The sequence below is a fragment of the Lepidochelys kempii genome, chromosome 10, assembly GCF_965140285.1.
Source record: "Lepidochelys kempii isolate rLepKem1 chromosome 10, rLepKem1.hap1, whole genome shotgun sequence".
NCBI lineage: Eukaryota > Metazoa > Chordata > Testudines > Cheloniidae > Lepidochelys > Lepidochelys kempii.
In genome coordinates this window covers 2,501,291-2,520,193 of record NC_136389.1, presented here as the reverse complement: position 1 = coordinate 2,520,193, position 18,903 = coordinate 2,501,291, and the positions used below count along the sequence as shown (strand labels likewise).

General features: G+C 40.3%; 1 protein-coding gene across 3 annotated transcripts in view; it reads left to right on the top strand.

The window, feature by feature from the left end:
- Nucleotides 1-17,112, top strand: part of RBBP6 (RB binding protein 6, ubiquitin ligase) — a 44,084-nt gene extending 26,972 nt beyond the window's left edge. For 2 of the 3 annotated variants that reach the window (XM_073361644.2, XM_073361643.2), the window contains 9 exons: nt 759-862; nt 1,442-1,746; nt 3,750-3,849; nt 3,931-4,009; nt 4,092-4,149; nt 5,397-5,762; nt 6,116-6,217; nt 8,580-10,328; nt 12,307-17,112. In XM_073361644.2, the coding sequence (XP_073217745.1) occupies nt 759-862; nt 1,442-1,746; nt 3,750-3,849; nt 3,931-4,009; nt 4,092-4,149; nt 5,397-5,762; nt 6,116-6,217; nt 8,580-10,328; nt 12,307-13,885 (4,442 nt within the window). In that variant the 3' untranslated portion in view covers nt 13,886-17,112. The remainder of the gene's footprint in view (nt 1-758; nt 863-1,441; nt 1,747-3,749; nt 3,850-3,930; nt 4,010-4,091; nt 4,150-5,396; nt 5,763-6,115; nt 6,218-8,579; nt 10,329-12,306) is intronic. The other variant, XM_073361645.2, reaches the window with a different exon arrangement.
- Nucleotides 17,113-18,903: the final 1,791 nt, after the last annotated feature.

The window sequence follows — 18,903 nt, the reverse complement described above, 5'->3', positions numbered from 1 at the left end:
AGGTGGTGCTTTTTTATTTAAGGTGGAGTTTTCAAAAAGCCATGGAAATGGTTTTTTTATACTCTGTAAATCCTTATTTTTACAAAAAATATTTTTTGTAATCAACCTGTCATTTCTTTATCTGTTAGTAAAAGTAACTGTTAATTATGAAAAAAGAAAAGGAGTACTAGTGGCACCTTAGAGACTAACCAGTTTATTTGAGCATAAGCTTTCGTGAGCTACAGCTCTCCATCGGATGCAAGTGAAAGCTTATGCTCAGATAAATTTGTTAGTCTCTCTAAGGTGCCACAAGTACTCCTTTTCTTTTTGTGAATACAGACTAACACAGCTGCTACTCTGAAACCTGTTAATTATGAGTGTGTGGTCACAGAATTTGTTTTAAAGTATAATACTACATACTAGAACTTCTCAATAAGTCCCTGTTTAAATGTTTTCCGCCCTGTCCATGTTTCCCCTAGACCCCATTGTTCGTTGTGTACAGGGATATGAGAGGTTTCAGAGTAGCAGCCGTGTTAGTCTGTATTCACAAAAAGAAAAGGAGTACTTGTGGCACCTTAGAGACTAACAGATTTATTTGAGCATAAGCTGTGAGCTACAGCTCACTGCATCCAATGAAGTGAGCTGTAGCTCACGAAAGCTTATGCTCAAATAAATTCATTAGTCTCTAAGGTGCCACAAGTACTCCTTTTCTTTTAGGGATATGAGAGTAAAGTATGACCCAAATATTTGTTAGCTCAGGTGCTTCTGTTTGTTCACAGGTATCAGAACATCACTACTGGAATCAGAGGAACATACCTGCCCAACTTGTCATCAAACAGATGTTTCCCCTGATGCTTTAATTGCCAACAAATTCTTACGCCAGGTAACTTCACTTTACATATAATGTATGTACGAAAAGCTCATCTTATTTGTAAGTAGCTAAGAGGCAGGAAAATTCTACTTCATGGAGCCATCACTATAATTAAGACAGGTTGAGATATGCATTTTCAAATCTGTTAATGGCTTATTTTGAAATGATCACTTTAAAAATACAGAGCAATTTCCTGATTTATGATATTAGAAAATTGGCTCACTTCTAGATTTCAGCAAAAAACATTGACATGTTTTCATTGTTGAATATATATGTTGTCAAAAGGATGCTCTGATGTTGGTTTACACAAAAAGAAATCATACTTCCAGTTTTCACTGTTGCAAAGAGAAGCTTGAAAATATGAAGAAAGTGCAAACGGTTGCAGTGCTATTCCCATCTGAGGACAGCCTCGTACAATAGCTCTGCAGAGAGTGAACTTCCTTTTTTACCTCCGTGCAGTTGTTAGCTCTGAAAACTAGAGAGAATAGTTCAACCGTAACACTTAGTGAAGGAAGTCTTTTATAGGGATCATAATATACATACTAGTATATGTATATGTAGTTTATGTAACAATGATTTTTCTACCTCTAGGCTGTAAACAACTTCAAAAATGAAACTGGCTACACAAAAAGGCTCCGTAAGCAGATACAACCACCAAGACAGACAGTTCAGCGGAACCTGCAACCTGCAGTAAGGCCTCCAGTTTCCAGACAACAGGATCCTCTAATGATTCCAGTCACTTCTGCACCTTCTCTAACATCGTCACTGACTCCTAGTCAATCATCTGTGACAACTACTTTGCCAGTAAATCAGTCTTCTGCCACCGCACCTGCGGCTGATATCTCTGCAACAATGTCCGTATCTCTTCACTCTGAAAAACCAGAAGGACCTTTTCAGTAAGTAAACTTGTAGTTTAACGCAACTGAAAAAGAAATAAAAATGTTAATGCTGGTTTTCCACTTTCATTGACTTCTAATGCTTTATCTTGTCTGGTAGCTGTTTATATGTGCTTTAGTGATGGTTGACAGACAAACCTCTCCTTTCCAGCTCCAAGTACAGCCTTGGAGGATTTCATTTATCATATTGTCTTTCACTTTCCCTGCTGTAATTTAACAGGTCTTGAGAGTAATCCAGATGCCAAGTTTCATTCACCTTGTATTCTGATAGGGTGGAATTCACAAACTTAGTTTCCTCTGCCACTCCTCCTTGAAATCAATTATGTGTTCTTTGACACATTATATATATCCAACATATGAACACTTCATGACCTTGTGAGACCTTATGCTTTTAGTAGGGACTCCATGAGGTACTGGGAGAATGGTACTCAAGCATTTGTTTCCGTAGACTTTTCTTATCTATTTGAGGTACGGCACACCAAGTCTTATTTAATTCATGTGTATCTGTTTCTTTGTAGAAGAATTAGTTACATTAGTCTGCTCCTATGGAGATGCTCACCATTCTTTTAAATAAAGATGCAGTTTTGTGATACGTTGGTGACATGCATCACTCAAGAGCAGCCAATTCCCCAGAAGCACTTGTCTTGGTGACTGTTTGGTCACTACTAAATCTCTCCCAGTGTAGGATTACTTTCTTATAGGAATTCTTCTCCCAGTGTCTTTTCTGGGGGAAGACTCTTTAAATTTAGCAGAGAACAGCAGCAGCTAAAGTTACCATTTTGTTACTTGATAAATCAGTCTCTTCCAATTGGAAAGCATTCTTGATTCCTGTTAGAGTATGTCTACACTGACATTTTATAGCACTCTAACTTGTTAGTGTAAAAAATCACCCCCCTGAGCGCAGCAAGTCTGAGCGCTTTAAAGCACTAGTGTAGACAGGCTCCGAGCGCTGGGAGCTAATCCCCTCATGGCGGTGGATTACCAGGAGTGCTGGGAGAGCTCTCTCCCAGCGCTTGTGTGCAACCACACTCGCACTTCAAAGCACCGCTGCGGGAGCGCTTCTAGTTTCCACTGTAGACATACCCTTAGGTTTGCTTTTCTTACTATTGAGGAGACATGGTGCATTTTCTTAAACTACAAAAATGCATCTACAGGTAAAACTTATCATTTACATTCATATCGCTCCTTCTGTTCAAGTTCTATCATCTACATCATACAGGGTCTGACCTAGCTGCAATGAAATACATAAATCAAAGCAACAGTAACATATGTAGGTTTGAGGCATAGTGAATCAGAGAGCATTACTTAGCAGCTATGTAAATGTAACTCTTCACAATGTAAATTTAAGGTCCAAAACAACTTCCTATTAAATTATTTTAATTTTAAAAAAAATAAACTGTAGTTGAAGGCTCACATCTCCAGCTCTGTGGTTTGAACCTACAAGACAGTACCTCTGTCAAACAAAGTGTCAGCCTACCTATTAGAGAAGGTGGGTGAGGTAATAACTTTTACTTGGCCATCTTCTATTGGTGAGAGAGACGAGCTTTTGAGCTTACACACAGCTGCTTTTCATAGCAAAATACAAGAATACAATACAAATACAGTATAGCATACCTATATCATTAAACACCTGAGGGCCATATTTCAAAATTATCTCATCCCAGCCACTAAATTTCTATTTGAAAGTATATATGTACTAAATTTTACATACCCTGGAACCGAGATCTGTATGTAAAAGTTTAAATGTACACATTCTAAAACTTGCATGTGAAAATATAGAGGCTACTCTGGAAACCTGTGTTCCCTTCTGACCCTCTCATTCAGTAAAGTTGTACTTTACCTTTTTTACAGTCCTAAATCTGTTTTTATGCAACATTTTCTTATTTGCAATAATTAAAAATTGTGCAGCTTTTTCTTATATACCTCAGTCCTTTTTCTTTCAATAACTTAAAACTCCATATTTGAATATGTCACAAATCTTAAGTCCTTTGGTTTTTTTCCAGCGATGCTGATAGTGTTATACCTCCTGCTGCTATTGTGCCGGCCTCCGAACATTCTAAAACTTCTTCCTCTCTATCGATTAGCACTGTGATGGAAGAGAAGGTAAATTTTACTTGAGCATATGTAATGAGTTTTATGTTTTGAGAGAGCTGCTCTTCTGATTTTTCCCTCTTGATCCCTAAGGGCTATCAGGTTCCTGTACTAAGACAGCCAGCATTACAAGGCCAGCTGACTTCACAAGGACAGTCAATACCCACTACTGGTGAGTAACCACAACTTTAGCCCTGTTCTTATAGAAATATTTCTTCAGATAAACTGAATAGAATTTTTTCCCCCCCCAATAGGTCAGCCAATAAGAACCAATACGGTTCGCTCTGCAGGCAATAGGCCAGGCTGGGAACCGTAAGTATATTTGCAAAAAATATTTCACTTTCTAGTGCTTTTAATCAGTTTGCTAATTTGTTAAATTTAACTGTGACTTGGTTATTGAACGTATTTCATTGTAAACCACCTGTTATCTAAGTATATGTAGACAGGTGTGGTGAATCTAAGCCAAATGGTAATCACCATTTCTATATGCTTTAGTCTGAATTTGTTTTAACAAATTGGAACACTAGATTCCCTTAGGATTACCTAAAGAAAAATTTCAGTGTAATCTGGAAAATATTGCAAAAAATAAACCCACTTTCAAAGAATAAACTATTAAAAAGATTTTAAAATCTCAAATATAATTTTAAACAATCAGGTAGAAAAGTTCCCTTGTGACAGTTTGCAGAACAGGGCTGAAGGACTTGGCTTCGCCACTGGGAGCTGCTGGAAATCACTTTCACAGCTATAAGTTCTGTTCATTAAAGAATTTGGTTAATATTGTTTAAGATGATTAAATTTATGCAAATAAAAAAACCCCCATAACATTTACCTGACAGCAATTTTGCGTTCTCTGACTTAGTGCTTTCAAATGGTGAAGCTGATTCCTTTCAATCCTATATATCATCATCCAGCTGATCCTTCTTTCTGGGATGTATAATCATTTATTTGATTACTGTTGTGCTGTAAGCATACATAGCACTTTACAAAACACTTCAAAAAAAAAAAAAAAGAAAAGGAAAAAGGTCCATACCACAAATATATTAAACTCTCAAAATCAGTAGACAGGACAGCAGTTCAGGCACAAGAAAGTGCAGATGCATCATCGTGAGATCAACAACATAGGAAGACGCTAAGAAAGAAGTTTAAAGAAGTTCAAGAGAAGATTAGTTAACATTTGTACAGTGCGTTGAAGATGAGAAGTGCTCAAAGTGCAAAGTATTAAATGTGTCAAAGATTGGCAGAGGAGCGGTGGGCATTTGGTACATGCAAAATGGGAGACTGTTGTAAGCATAGGGAGCATCTGTCCAAAATTGCAAAACAAAGAGTGAGGAAAGAAGATTGAGGGAGCAGTTGGGAGTGAGGATATGGAGGGGGAGAGTCAGGAGCAAGAGGAGTATAGGATGAAATGAGCAGACATATAAGCAGGGTGGAGTTTGAGACTTAAATTGAGGACAAGGACAGGAAATGCCCTCAGATGGACACCAGCTTCCTTCACTTTCCTCTTTTAAAATAAGGGCAGAGTGTAACAAACAGTGACACGTGTTTTTGGGTTTCTTTAGAAGTTCAAATCGAGGACGCCCGCATAGTGAACGTACACAAAGGACTCAGGCCCCAACATTACCAGCATCAACACCTGTCTTTGTGACTGTGCCTCCTCCTCCCCTGTTTCCTCCACCTCCCCATGCACTTCCTCTTCCACCGGGGGTACCTCCACCACAGTTTCCTCCTCAGTTTCCACCTGGTCAGCCTCCACCTGCTGGGTACAATGTCCCCCCACCGGGATACCCCCCAGCTCCTGCAAACATATCAACACCTTGGGTACCAACAGCAGTACCAACGGCTCATTCAAATACCATCCCAACGACACAAGCACCTCCTTTATCTAGGGAGGAATTTTACAGAGAGCAGCGGAGACTTAAAGAGGAGTAAGTATTTGGCTCTGAATGAAGTTGCATTATTTTTCATTATTCTATTTCAATAGCATATTGGACAGCAATTACACTAAAGTGCATCTGTCATAAGCAAAAGTGACATATAAAGCAAATTTTCCAATGTGCTTTGCATTACAAGGTGGTAAACCTACAAAACTAAAACAAGACAACTGTAATTCTAAAGTTTGCCATGAAATTCATATAGGAAATATTAGTGTTTTTTCAAAAATATAGGATGTTCATTTTTTATTTGTGTGCAGTGTAAATATTTTAATATTAATGTTTGTTTCTTGATGTCTTTTATTGTGTGTTTATATGTTCAAACTATCATAATTTTATTTTAACAGAGAAAAGAAAAAGTCCAAACTTGATGAGTTTACAAATGATTTTGCTAAGGAATTGATGGAATACAAGAAGATTCAAAAGGAACGTAGACGCTCATTTTCCAGGTAATTGTTTTACATGTCTTGTGACAAAGTTCCTCCTCTACCTTGGTGGGTCTTGCGCTTATTGGCGGATTTGCTCGCCTTGGAGCTTCAAGGCAGCCCTCAGCTTGGCCGTTTTTTGAACCCACAGTCCAGGTCGACTTCTCCTGTGTCTGAACAGGAGTTGGGAGGATTTGGGGGGAACCCGGGCCCGCCCTCTACTCTGGGTTCCAGCCCAGGGCCCTGTGGAATGCAGCTGTCTAGAGTGCCTCCTGGAACAGCTGTGCAACAGCTACAACTACCTGGGCTATTTCCCCATGGCCTCCTCCCAACACCTTCTTTATCCTCACCATAGGACCTTCCTCGTGGCGTCTGATAATGCTTGTACACCTCAGTCCTCTAACAGTCCGCGTTCTCACTGTCAGCTCCTCATGCCTCTTGCTCCCAGCTCCTCACACACACACCACAAGCTGAAGTGAGCTCCTTTTTAAAACCCAGGTGCCCTGATTAGCCTGCCTTAATTGATTCTAGCAGCTTCTTGATTGGCTGCAGGTGTTCTAATCAGCCTGTTAGTCTTAATTGTCTCTGGTAGGTTCCTGATTGTTCTGGAACCTTCCCTGTTACCTTATCCAGGGAAAAGGGACCTACTTAGCCTGGGGCTAATATATCTGCCTTCTATTACTATCCTGTAGCCATCTTGCCCAACTCTGTCACAGTCTGTAATGCAGAGCCAACTAATCTAGCAGAATTAAAAAGAGTTCTACTCCGTCCCTCTTTCTTCAGAGGGATTAGCAATATGATACAAGTTCATTGGTTAGATCATTGGCAAAATTTGGTCCTGATCGTAATTGACTGGAAATTGTTATAATCTTGCAGCAGTTTGACCCATCTGGAATTATGACTTAGTCTGGTTTGCGTGAGGGAGATCCCTATGCCTACGGTGACACCCTTGTAGACCATCTCATCACAGGCCTAAAACTGAGTAGATGTGCTTACTGAATTCTCTACGTGACTCTGTAGGTGTTTCTATGCAATGTGTGAAAAGACTCCACTACTTCTGCCTGTGTGTCATCTAATCTATGGATATTTCGGAAGCGTTTAACTTCCAGGACTGCGTATCTGGTGCCTTTCACTAGCATTAAGTTCACTTTACTTCATTAAGCTTTTTTCAGAAATGAGAAAAAGTTAATTTGCTGTTGTATTTAATTTTTTGAAAACATTTTTGTTAAATTATGGTTGAAGGGCTACTTCACAGGGAACTGATAAAAGTGTAGTGGCATGTTAAATTAGGCATCTTTTTTAAAAGTTTCTACAAGGAAAATATCTTCAGGGTCCTGAAAGTCCTCAAAAGCTTCCCACCCTAATAGTACAGATCTGTTCAGCAACGTTGGTCAGAATAGTTCTTCAGTAATACTATACAAATCACAGTATTGGTAGTAAGAAAAGGAGGACTTGTGGCACCTTAGAGACTAACAAATTTATTTGAGCATAAGCTTTTGTGAGCTACAGCTCACTTCGTCGGAATAATTTGTTAGGCTCTAAGGTGCCACAAGTCCTCCTTTTCTTTTTGCGGATACAGACTAACATGGCTGCTACTCTGAAACCTGTCGGTATTGGTAGTAATACTGAATAGTTTATAATATTACCAAAAGTTACAAGTTGAAAGCTAAAAGCTTTTAAATGTGATTTTTACTTGAAACAAGGTCACTGTTCTTAGGCTTTATCAATGTATTGCACTTACCTCCAGTGAGGAGTCCTAACTGAAAGCATTAGTTAAATAATATTGTGTGTCATGTTGCAGTATAGAATATTATGCACACTGTGCAAATTACCAAATCAGCAGTAAAGTTAAATTGTGACTGAGCTGGCATTTTGTTAAGATTTAGCTTTGCCTTCAAGTAATTCATGGTCTTCTAATGCTTGGTTCTGCACTTCAGCCATTAAGACTTGCCCTTTTAGCATCCTGTTGCAACATAAATGATCTGTACAGACTGATTTGCCGAGTAGCAAAATATTTGTCTGTGCTTACACATACCAGTAGAGGCCACTATACACCACCTTAAATCAATTAACAAACTTGGTAGTTAATATGATGGAAATGAGTGATGGGGCTAGACGCTGGGCTTGTAGTCTTCCTGCACCAATTGTTACGCTAGCCGAAACATAAGAGCAACTTTTGCATGTTATGCAGAGACACTTCTACACAACAGATTACTCGTAAGAAGTTTGCAGTGTCATTATGACTGTGTTAACTCGCCTACTGTGGTTTTGGTAACAAAATATGGAAAAACATTTTTTTGGGAGGATGGGTTTGGTATTTTTTAAAGCAGAGCGAAGGGATTATTTTACATTAAAAGTGTTTTTGTTTTGGTTTTTTGTTTTTAAGGTCCAAGTCACCATATAGTGCTTCATCTTACTCTAGAAGCTCATATACCTACTCTAAGTCAAGATCAGGTTCATCCCGCTCCCGTTCCTACTCTCGATCCTTTAGTCGCTCACACTCTCGTTCATACTCACGATCACCTCCATACCCTAGAAGAGGCAGGGGGAAGAGTCGTAACTATCGTTCTAGGTCAAGGTCCCATGGATATCATCGTTCAAGATCAAGGTCACCCCCATATAGAAGATACCATTCACGATCAAGATCTCCAGTTTTTAGAGGCCAATCCCCCACTAAGCGGACTGTACCTCAAGGAGAGGGGGAGAGAGAATATTTTAACCGGTATAGAGAAGTTCCACCATATGACATGAAAGCATACTATGGCAGATCTGTGGATTTTAGGGATCCATTTGAAAAGGAAAGATACAGAGAATGGGAAAGGAACTATCGAGAGTGGTATGAAAAGTTTTACAAGGGCTATGCTGCTGGAGCTCAGCCTAGACCTCCAGTGACTAGAGAGAACTTTTCTCCAGACCGATTTGGTCCACCAGGATCCAGGCGAGAGAATTCCCCATATGCTCGGGGTCGTAGAGAGGATTTTGCTAGTGGACAAAGCCATAGAAGTCGCAATATAGGTAGCAATTATCCAGAAAAGACTTCAGGCCGAGAAGGCCACAACATTAAAGATCCTACAAAATCAAAGGAAAAGGAAGCTGAAAATCCATCAGGAGATGGCAAAGGAAATAAACATAAAAAGCACAGAAAGAGAAGGAAAGGGGAAGAGAGTGAAGGCTTTCCCAATGCTGAGTTGTTGGAAGGCTCACGAAAGCCCAGAGAGCCTGGTGGGGGGGACGAAATTAAAACAGACTCGCTGTTCATGCTCCCAAGTAGGGATGATGCTACACCTGTCAGAGATGAGCCTATGGAAGCAGATTCTATTGCTTTTAAACCAGTATCTGAAAAGGAGAAAAAAGAGAAAGATAAACCTAAAGTAAAAGTTGACAAGACAAAACGGAAAACAGAAGGAACTGCCACTACCAAGAAAGACAGTTTAGTAAAACCATCTAAAGCACCCCAAGAAAAAGCAGAGGCTGATCGTGAAAAGTCTCCTCGAACTGAGCCTCCTGTGAAAAAAGCAAAGGAGGAGTTACCAAAGACAGACAGTACTAAATCGACTTCATCTCAAAAGGATGAGAAGGCGCTAGGCACACCACGGAAAGTTAACCCAAAAGTGACAAAAGAGCATCCAGAAACCAGACCAGCCAAGGATGAAAAAGCAAAGAAAGAGCATCCAAAAGAATCCAAGCCAGAAAAGCCATCAAGCAAGGAAGAGAAGTCAAAAAAACCGATGGAAAAAAGCAAACCTACTGATACAAAACCTGAAAAAAGAAAAAGAAAGGCAGAGGAAAAGGTAGAAAAGGAACATGAAACCACTTCATTAAAAACCTCTAAAGCAGAAGTTGCTGAAGTGAAACCATCACCAAAGGGAAAAACTGAGCCTGATGATGAAAAAGCAGAGAGATCCCCTGAAAAGGACAAAGGTGCTTCTCTGATTGCCCCAGCAAAAAAGATTAAACTAAACCGAGAAACTGGCAAAAAGATTGTAAGTGGGGAAAATGTACCTCCTACAAAAGAACCTGCCGAGAAACCTGAGCCACCCAGTAGCAAAGTTAAACAAGAAAAAGTGAAAGGAAAAATGAGAAGAAAAGTAACAGCAGCTGATGGATCCAGTTCAACTCTTGTAGATTACACCAGGTACCTTCTGATTTCCTCTTTGCTCGTTTTCTCTTCTGCTCTCCATAAAATAAAATCTTTGAGTTGTCTAGTGACAGGAACAACTAAATTGATGATAAAATGAGCATATGAACCACAACCAAGCAATGGTTGTGTTATACTACAGGTTGAACTTCTCTAATCCGGCGCTCCCTGGTCTGGCAACATCTGTGGTCCGGCATAGGCTGGAGCACCCACGGGGAAAAATGAGTGGGTGCGGAGCATCCACTGTTGCCAGGCTCCCCCCTCCACCAGTGCCTCTTGCGTGCTGGCGGCCTCATGCTTGTCTCCTCCTCCTCCCTCCTAGCGCTTCTGGAGTGCCACGAACAGCTGATTTGCAGCGTTCAAGCTGGGGGTGGGGACCTGGGGCCAGCAGCTGGGACCTGGGGCTGTCATCAGAGCCCCTGGGTGGGGGGCCGGTGACAGGGACCCTGGGTGGCAGCGGGGCCCTCGGGTGGGGGGCCACACTCGGTGCAAAGCCTGGGGGTGCTGCAGCACCCCCTGCACCCCTACTTCGAATGCCAGTGGAGACGCCTGGCACTCTGCATTGACTTCCCATGGTTCGGCAAATTACCTGGTTTGGCCCCAGTCAGGTACCGAGGGTACCGGATGGATTAGAGAGGTTCAGCCTGTACAAACTCTTGTAGTGTCGTGGCTTGACTACCAGAACATTTAGTTCACAGCAAGCTGGGGTCTGACCCTGCTGAGGCACACTAACAGTTTAATGCACTTTTATCTGGTCCTCTTTGAAATGGAACTAGATCAAAGCACGTTAATGAACTGTTAATGCACATCAGCAGGGTCCACATGGACAATTAGGGCTTGTCTAAACACAAACTGCTATAGTGGCGCACAGCTGCAGTGCTTCAGTGAAGATGTTACCTTCACTTCGGGGAAGGGTTCTCCCTTTGTGATAAGTGCTCCGCCTCCCCAAGAGGCAGTGGCTAGGTCAGCGGGAGAATTCTCCCATTCACCTCGCACTGTTCTACACCCGGATTAGGTCAGTTTAATTGCATTGCTCAGGGGTATGGATTTTCACACCCCTGAGCAATGTAGTTATGCCGACCTGATTTCCACATGTAGACCAGGCCTTAGTCTGCAGCAGGCTAGTGTGGGGCTAGATTCATACCCCAATTTGCTGTGAACGAATTGTTCCTATAGACTAGCCCTTAAACTACAATCTAATCTATTAAAAATCAAACTTGTGTAAAACAAGCAGATGCTTTGAGCGAAATCCTTGAATTCAGACAAGTTCCACTCCACGCAGGACCCAGGTTGGGGGTGCAGAGATACACCACCTGATGCTGCGGCTGCTTCCCATCTATCACCTACTCATGTATAGTATTGACCAATTGGCGGTGTGTACTATGCCTCATTTACTGTGGGGGCTGGGAAGAACATGTTGCTGTCCTTTGTTCCATCAGGTGTGGCTACTGCTAAAAACAAGATAATACTCATCCAGGATGGGAGATTTGGATTACTGTAACATGCATTTTAAAAATAAATGTGATATCTGGAAAAAAACCTAACACAAAGGTGGCCTGGGTCAGCTGGACAGATGAAAATTAGAGTATCATTGGTTGCTGAACTGCAAGTTGAAGAGGACTATCTTATCTGTCTAGTACTGGTAGAACTAGGGGACACAGGAATTACAGACGAGAGATTCCCCAATCTGATGATCTAGTGCATAAACTAATTAAATGCATAGTAGGGAGAAGCTATATTAATTTATTGCTCGTAATTCTTACCCTGTGGAATCATCCTCTCTTGCCCACTTTTATAATATGAATTTGTTTGGAAGGAATATTGAAGATTTAGAGTTTAAATTGTGAAATTAAACAAAAACCACTTTATAGAGTATATCACTTTGATTAACAAAAATAATCTGCTGTAACTGGATTTTAGGTCTTTATTAATGTATATATTTTACTTCTCCTTCCCCCCCACCCCTCCACCATAGCACTAGCTCTACTGGAGGCAGCCCTGTTAGAAAGTCTGAAGAAAAGCCAGACGCAAAACGAACGGTCATTAAGACAATGGAAGAGTATAATAATGATATAACAGCCCCTGCTGAAGATGTCATTATTATGATTCAGGTTCCTCAGTCAAAGTGGGATAAAGATGACTTTGAGTCTGAAGAGGAAGACGTTAAATCTACACAAACACCTTCAAATGTAGGAAAACCTGCTAGTGTTGTAAAAAATGTCAGTGCTAAGCCCACAAACCCTGTGAAACACAATGAAAAAGAAAATGAGCCTTTGGAAAAAACACAGAAAACTGCAAAAGAAGCAAATTATGAAAGCTCCCAGCATGAAGCAAAAAGTTCAAAAAGTTCTGTGTCAAATGAAAAAGGGAAAACCAAAGAGCGGGATCATTCTGTGTCAGACAAGGACACTTCTGAGAGAAGGAAGAGCAGTGTTCAACCAGAAAAAGGCCACTCAGAACGTGGGACTGAACAAGGAAACCTAAAAAACCTTTCTCAATCTTCCAAAGACAGCAGATCTTCAGATAAACATGATATTGGGCGTGGCTCTTCCACTAGAGATTTTACTCCTAACAGGGACAAAAAATCTGACCATGATAGCAGCAGGGATCATTCTAGTTTCAAGCGTAGAGATGAAAAGAATGAGTTAACAAGGAGAAAAGACTCCCCTTCTCGAAATAGAGAGTCTGCATCAGGCCAGAAGAGTAAACCAAGAGAAGAACGTACAGAATTGTCCAAAAAGGGAACCGTAGAGTCCAAAAGGAGCAGCTATAGTCCTCAGAGGGACAGAAGACAGCATGATCACAAAACAGCATATGAGTCCAAACGTTCATCTGACGAACACAAATCTCTAGATAGAAGTTCGGGTAAAGAGAGAGAGAAACACATAACGGAAACAAAGAGCAATAAAGACAGAGACACAAGTGGCAATAAATCATCTTACAAACATGGATCACCGGATGCAAAAAATGAGAGAGAACATGCTACTGGGCAAAGTGACAAGAGCACCATCAAACCTAAGCCTCCGTTAAGCCACTCCTCTCGACTCTCTTCTGACTTAACTAGAGAAACTGATGAGGCTGCATTTGTACCAGACTACAATGAAAGTGACAGCGAGAGTAATGTGTCGACAAAAGATGAAGACTCTATAGGAAGAAATACTAGAGAACTGAAAGAAAAGGCAGTGGATAAAACTAAAGAGACTGCAGTTAAAGCAACGCTTGGCCAACCTGGCGTAAGTAGAAACCAGAGTCAAAGTAGTCCCAGTGTTAGCCGCAGTCGTAGTCAGAGCCCTTCTGAAAGTCAGACTCGGAGCCACAGCAGCAGCGCAAGCTCAGCAGAGAGTCAGGACAGCAAGAAAAAGAAAAAGAAAAAAGACAAAAAGAAACATAAGAAGCATAAAAAACACAAGAAACATAAGAAACACACTGGAAATGAATCTGAATTGGAGAAAAGCCAAAAACACAAACACAAGAAGAAAAAATCCAAGAAGAGCAAAGATAAAGAAAAGGAGAAAGAGAAAGATGACCAAAAAGTGAAATCTGTCGCTGTATAAAATGACAGATAAGAAAAATTGACTTAATTATTAAGTCATCTGTATTAAATTTTGTTATAATGTAAACAAATTCAAGCTTTGTAAATAATGACATGAAAGACCCTGTGCTGCACTTAAAATACTGCTGCTTGATTATTTGATTTTTACATCAGAGCTTTATAAAGTGAACATTTTGTACAGAATTGTGAGTTGTGACCATGTAACATGAAAGGTTTTGCTAAGGCATCTTATTTTTAACCACCGTTAATTAGTTTGGGTGGAGTTTACTGTACTGTGAAAATTTTCACATTTGAATTTTTTTTAATTGCCTGGCAGAAAAAGCTGATATCCGTTCTGAAATATCAGCAGAATGATTTGCAGAATACGTTACAGCCCTGTTATGTCACTTTTTGATTACAATAAAAAGTTTTCAGTAAACTTTATTCAATGTGATGGAATTTGCAATAGTAGCTGAACATAAACAGGGTATGGATAAGAACAGCAGCAGACAAAAATGACAAATAAAAGCTTTTAGGCAGCCGAAATGTACTGAACATAACAGTTCTAACCTTTTTTTAAAAAAAAAAAACAGTAGAACATGAGGAAAGTTTTGAGCTGAGCTAATAAGGGTGGTGTTGCAAAAAAGCTTTTTTTATGTGCCAGGTTATGCCAACTAGATGTTTTTATATTTAAAAAGGTATATTACCTGAATAAATAGCCACTCTACGTAGCCGGTACTGACTCTTAAAAATGTCATATATATGAAGCTGTCACATGTCAACATTGTTCCAATTTATGTTAAAGAGCCATTGCCACACTCTGGCAAATGTTTACAAATGTATTTTGGGAAACATGTCCTATATTCTGTATTTCCTTTTGTATCATTGCTGATCACCAAGATATTTGTGTCTTCAGAATAGAAGCTTTTGCTTTATAATGGGCTGTTTTATACTGTGATGACACAGTTCCTTGTATATCATCATGGAAGTGACTTATCGCTACCATTGAATTTTGGGGTTCGTGAATAAGTTTGTCAAGAGGAAGAAGCCAATTAGAAAGGCAAGTTTTTTATATAAACATTTCTGAATGGTGAGAGGAAATGCAGAAAAAGTGTAAAAGTAATGATTTTGATAATGTAAAGAAGACCTATAGCGTCACTTTCTTTTATTAAAGTGACAGCAGTGTTGTTCAACAGTTGGAAAGTTAACATGGTGAGAAGTATTTTTCACTGTGAATTAAGAGCCAAATCCTGATAACCAGTTGAAGCTGGTGGCAAAACTCCTTGACTTCAGTGGCTCTGGGATTTGATCTAAACTGAGTTTTGTTTGAAACTATTTAAATTAAAAGTGGCATTTCAGGGCTTCCTGTTTGTGGAGACTATTTTCTTCAAAAGTGGCGTTGTTTGTGGTGGCAGCAGTTTGACGAGTCAACCAGGAGAGAAAGTAAACTCGTTCCAGCCTGTTTACAGGGGGGCCTTCGTGCAGTAAGCATTGGCTTAAAGATGAGCATTCAGGTGCTTGTGCTAGCTAAAACAATAGTAAATCAGGATGAATTTTGGACTGCATTTTCCAGCAGCAAATTTCCCATTTTTATGGTAAGGCATTTTTCTTACGGTGGACTTAAGGAATCTTCTGCTGTACAAAGGAGTAGCAGATTTTAGGGATAAGGCAGTCAAATTTTTGCTTTGAAGAATCAAAACAATTATGCAAATGTATAAGGAAGTAGAATTGTTGCATGCACCTCTTTCTAAATGTTCCTGCATTCCAATCCAGTGCAGCTATTTCATAGCTAAGTACGCAGCAAATGTGCTGGTATTCAAATGCATCTGTAAAACTGACCTCTTCTATTCTCTGTGTTCCTGTATCTCTTACTCACTAGAGTGATGCCACTGAAAATGGAAAAGGGTTCACCACTATGGCCCTGTTTGGACCTGATGAGTACAGCAGCCTTCTTCAGGCCTCAGTTAAATTCTTAAAACTCCAGTTAGAAGAAAATGTTAACATGCTCTTTATTGTCTAGGCTCAAAATAAGACATCTGTTTAGCAGTCAGGTTTTGGAAGTTGAATACAACCATGTGCCTTCACAAAAAAGACAAGATGCTGTAGTTCTTCATAACCCAATGCTAAAAAAACTCTCAACGCTGCTGTTTTTAGAACTTCAGTTTATATATCCTTTGCTGTCAGAGCTGTAAAACCTACGTTAGGGTTTTTCAGGAGATTTTTCGCACTTGTCTCCAGTGAATTTTGAGGTAATATGTGCAGAATCTCTGTGATCACCTATCTTCCTTTACAAATTTCTTGGGATGGAAAAGACTGAAATACAGCTGTTGTGTTCAATCCTGAATGTAAGAGCATTCGGTACCACTGTCACTTTTGAGCAACCTTTTATATCCAACAAATTTCTGAAGGAAATGTGATTTGGTATTAATGTATTCTGTTTTCATGCAATCCATAGTGTGCTATGAAGGGAGTAGCTCCAAACATGTTTTCTAGACTTGTGGGGTCAAATTAATCTCTGGTGCAACTCCAGTGACTTCAGTGTAGTGAAACTGAGATGTCCTTAACCAAGAATGTCGAGAGCTGGATGCACACAGCAAAAGATGCTTGTTTCTAACATCTAAACCAGCTTTTCAAATTTTGTCAAAATGGCCAAGTTCCTTTGATATATATCGCTTCAACAGAATGACCTATGAGAGTTTCTGGCTTCCAACCTTGGGAAAATCCACTAGTGTTCCATCTGGTCTAGGGTTTTGTTTATTAATGAAGGGTCTCTCTCCTTGATCCAGTCTTTAATCAGCCATCAGAATGCATTTGCAATACAGAAGGAATTAGATATTTGATGCTGTGATTTGAGCTGAGCATGGAATGGCCTGTCAGAATGAAATGTGGTATTTTAAGGTAAAAGTGCAGGAATTGGAGATGTGGAGATGGCTCTCATGAACTGCAGAGGACCTTATTGCCTTTGCGATCTATTTGGCACAGTTAAATATTGAAAGTGGCTTTGCAATCAGTGATCACTTCAGTTTTAGAAGCTGATAAATGTTTAGCAACTAAGGCTCCCTCCACCCACCTACATCTGTTTTTATTGGTGTTCCAGAGATTGTAAGTGCTCAGCCATTACCTGAAGGCATGGAGGTGTGAGGCTTGTCTCTTTATTAAACAACTCTCCCAAAAGCATGTTAGATGTTAACAAAAATGAACTGAAATAAGAGCTTTGAACAGTATGATTAAAACTAATTCTTTCTAAAATCAGACTTCACTATTTCTGCCATAAACTTACTAGTCCTGTATTAACCATCAGTTCTTCCAATCTGAATGTTTAACGCAAAAACAACCCCCCCCCCCAACACACACCCCTATGGGGGGGGCCAACAAAAAGACCAATCTGAATACACCTGTCAGCCCCACTAGGCTTGCTTTGTACACAGTGTATGTTGTTGTCACTGCCCTCGCTAAGGCCAGCCCGGGGATCACATTTCATGCAACTGCTGGAAGAACTGGCATTGGGCTGGTGACAACAATTGGCTCTAGAAACTACAGTCACATTAGTTGAAATACAGTGATGCAACAGAAAGAGACCACAAAACATTGTCATCTGCCCAGTGAGGTATTGATCCTGAAACTGGGAATTTATAAGCTTGAAGACCACTACCCTGCCTCTGCAGCAAAAATAAATATTCAATGCAAAATGTACTGCCTATTATGCCTCTGGATAAAGGTTTTGAAAAACTTTTTGGAGATCTAGAGAAACATGCCCTGGCCTTTAACTACATTGGTTTCCTAAGTCCCAATTGTCAGTGAAATGTGTACCTGTTTTAATCCCTCTTCTGAGAACATGGTACCACTGAGTGCAGAAGATTGAGGGCTGCTTCTCACACCCACCACACACGCCCTTCCTCCCCACCCACCCCACCTCCCACATACTCATGCACAGGTGGTTTAAAAATAACCCTTTAAAATGTATATTGTGGTATTACCCAGAGACTTCAGTCAAGGCTGGGGCCCTGGTAGAGTTGGGAACTGCAAGAATGGCCAATCCAGTAAGAACATATGTTGTTAGAGCGGAGCTCCCAAAGAAGTCTGTTGTGCACTGACTGGTTTATTGTGCCGACTCATCTTGGCACTAAATTGTGCTAGAAGAAGTTAAACATACCTGGATTGCTAGCTTTAGCTGATTGCTTCTGTAACTTATGACACAGATGCCTCCACTCTAAGGTATCTTTGTACATTTATAAAAATGTAAATAAATTTAAATACTACTACTGGTTTCCATGTAAACACTACTTGTAGTTGGCACAGGGATGTTTAATTGCCAATAACAGATGGCCCTTAAGGCAATCTCTCTTTTCAGATCTAGTCTATGCTATGAAAAGAAAATTAAAGCCCTTGTATTAGATAATGCCTCCATGTAGTGTCTCTGCTCCCCATCTCTAGTGTTTGGTAAGCTGGGGCCAGGAGCGTCTGCATCTTGTTTTGTACGGTGCTTAATAAATGAAATAGTCGAGAGATGTAAAGATGGTATACGTGCAAGATCCTACCAGTTATTATAAAGCACTGGAATGTTCTGAAATTAGTATATGAAACTCAGATATGGGAAAGCATTTAAACCCCTCATTCCCCATTAATGGCTGCTTGGTGCTAGATACATACCTTAATGTGCTGGGGCAAGAATCAAAAACTCCAAAACTGCTTGTGTCTCCTCTCAGACCTTGAGCTCCCTGCCAGCCTTAAAGGAGAATGGAGACTGGTATCAGGAGGGGGGGGGGAATTTCAAGCAAAGGTTTGAGTCCCACGATATAAAGCCTGAAATTTACACTGTGGAAGTCATCCAGCTAAATAGGAATTTGATGCACTACATGGTCTTTCCTTATGTTGCCACAATGGCCGCCTTATAATTACAGGCATTGTGCTCTATTTTTTATGGTATCTTTTGTTTTCTTCCATCTCCTGTAATGTTCCACACCCCGAAGCGGCATCAGCAGTGCAACCGATTCCACTCCACATAGTCTTCAATTAAGTTGTGGGGGTGGGGAGAAATTG